This window comes from Montipora capricornis, chromosome 8, assembly GCF_036669925.1.
Source record: "Montipora capricornis isolate CH-2021 chromosome 8, ASM3666992v2, whole genome shotgun sequence".
Classification (NCBI taxonomy): Eukaryota; Metazoa; Cnidaria; class Anthozoa; order Scleractinia; family Acroporidae; genus Montipora; species Montipora capricornis.
Window position 1 is genome coordinate 20,212,693 of NC_090890.1, and position 2,130 is coordinate 20,214,822.

The 2,130-nt window shown below is 39.4% G+C and overlaps 1 protein-coding gene across 1 annotated transcript in view; it reads left to right on the forward strand.

Annotated features, from left to right (window-relative positions):
- Positions 1 to 252: 252 nt before the first annotated feature.
- The window catches only part of LOC138060420 (WW domain-binding protein 2-like), a 22,244-nt gene continuing 20,366 nt past the window's right edge, over positions 253 to 2,130 (forward strand). Inside the window, exons 1-3 of the mRNA XM_068906181.1 lie at positions 253 to 387; positions 461 to 566; positions 676 to 750. Of these exons, the coding sequence (XP_068762282.1) occupies positions 332 to 387; positions 461 to 566; positions 676 to 750 (237 nt within the window). The 5' untranslated portion in view covers positions 253 to 331. The remainder of the gene's footprint in view (positions 388 to 460; positions 567 to 675; positions 751 to 2,130) is intronic.

Sequence of the window (2,130 nt, forward strand, 5' to 3'; positions counted from 1 at the left end):
GGAATACAATGTTTATCACCGCTGTTTGTGTTATTTACTTTATTATTCATCAGCGTCACAATTGTTTGCTGATCTCATTTTGTTGAAACTCAAGCACGCTTCCAACAGACCTGTTTACGTTCGTGAGTTATGCACGCGCTGCGGGCCTATTTTCACCACTTCTTACAACCCGGTGACATCCATAGTAACTGTCTACCCGTTCAAGCCTTTTAACCTCAAGCCCAGTGCTTGTCCCATCGCATGCGTGGTTACAGAGCTCAAAATATGATGACGTCAACTCAAAATTTTAGCAATCGTTCGGTGACGAAGGAACCTTCAGAACACCTTGAACATGTCTATGAACAAAATTGAATGTAACGGTGGACGGCTGACACTTCATGGCGACTAGTGAGTAAATAGTGGTGATCTGAACATCTTTGTTGTTGTGGTGGCATAAGTTGGAGTTTTCATTTTCTGCCAGCGTTGTGTATCATCAAGATGGCGTCGAGTTTACCCTTGAAGGAGACGAGATCCCTGGATTTTTGAAAGGTTCAAAGAAAGGGAATATTTTTATCACTACTCAGAAGGCAAGTAATTCTTCGAACATTTTTATATGATCTATTGGATGTGATATATTTTTTTAGTGATAAAGCCATACGTGTCAAAACTCAATTTATCGCTTTTTCTTCCTACCAGGTGATATTTGCTCCTACAACAGCCAGCAATTATGGTTCATTTTCGATGAATTTTCACAGCATTCGAAATGTGGAGGTAAGTTTCTGATTCCTGGTAGTTACCGAATCTTGCCTAGGTAGCTCAACATTAAATATCGTCATTTCACACGTCAGCATAATTTTTTTGGGTTTCAATACCAGGTAAGTCTTAGGTAACCGGTCGCGTCGCCCACAAGTTAACTCGCCTACAGGTTAACTCGCCTACATCGAAGTTAACTCGCCTACACGTTTGAGGTTAATTCGCCTACACATAAAGTTAACTCGCCTTTACATTCGAAGTTACTGTTGATGTTATAAGATAAAGCAAAAACAAGGAAGTTTACTCGACAACTATCAGGCAGAAAACGAACCATCGATCGGATATCCGATTTGAGTTTTCGTCTGTCAGCGGCCTTTAATTTCACATCATTCTTTACCAGTTCACTTTTGACTGCGCGGCCGGATGGTTTTCGTCGATTCGCAAGAATTTCATGCCAAATTGTATGAAAGGGTAGGTTGTTTCATCGACTAACATTATCGCGCAGCGATTGGGAAGAGACCCGCAGGCTGGTTCATGACATTCCACTGTATGTATCAAGGCGCGAGACATGGAAATGTATGCAAGGTGCGTGGCAAAATGACACTGTTACTCAAACGTGCGTGCATTTGATTGGGAAATCCTGATTTAGATCTTAAAATCCGGATCTTCGGATTTCCAATCGAACACAAAATCCGAAAACAGATTTCGCAACGGATTTTGTTAATTGAAATCCTTACCCGACATGGATTTCCAATTTTTGAATCTGCGACAAAATCCGTTTTCAGATTTAGTGTTCGATTGTCTTTTCAACAGATTTTGATTATCGGTATACGAATCCCGGTGTGCTTAAAGATCCACCTTCATTGTCGGTCATTTGGATCAATCCCGGTATGCATTCATCAAACTCTCTTTGATCCTCCTCCACCCTCCCATGGGCCTCTGAATGGAAGGAAAAAATCACACCTTTTAAATTTCAATAGACTATGAAACTGAAATTAGCATTTATTATATGAATAAAGGGTATGAATAGGCGCATGTTCAAACAAGTGATTTGCCCATTATTACTAAACTGACCAATCCGAAAGCTACCAGACAATGGCTTTTAGTTTTTGATCCTAACCTGCGTATAAAAAGGAACAGAGGCTAGCCAAAAAACTCATCATTTAACTATCTAAAATGAAGTGTTTTTCTAGTTTCATAGAAGTTTACAAATGTAGGTTATTTCCTAAATTCTTGGCACCTTACAATGTTATTTAGCTAGGCTAGGAAGTTAGGTTAAACACAGGTTGTCGTGCATGTACAATGCATGCAAACTTTAATATAAAACTTAAGGACTTATGTAAAACAAACTAAGGAAACATTCATGTCTACTAAATAAAAACACACACGAGTGAAGAC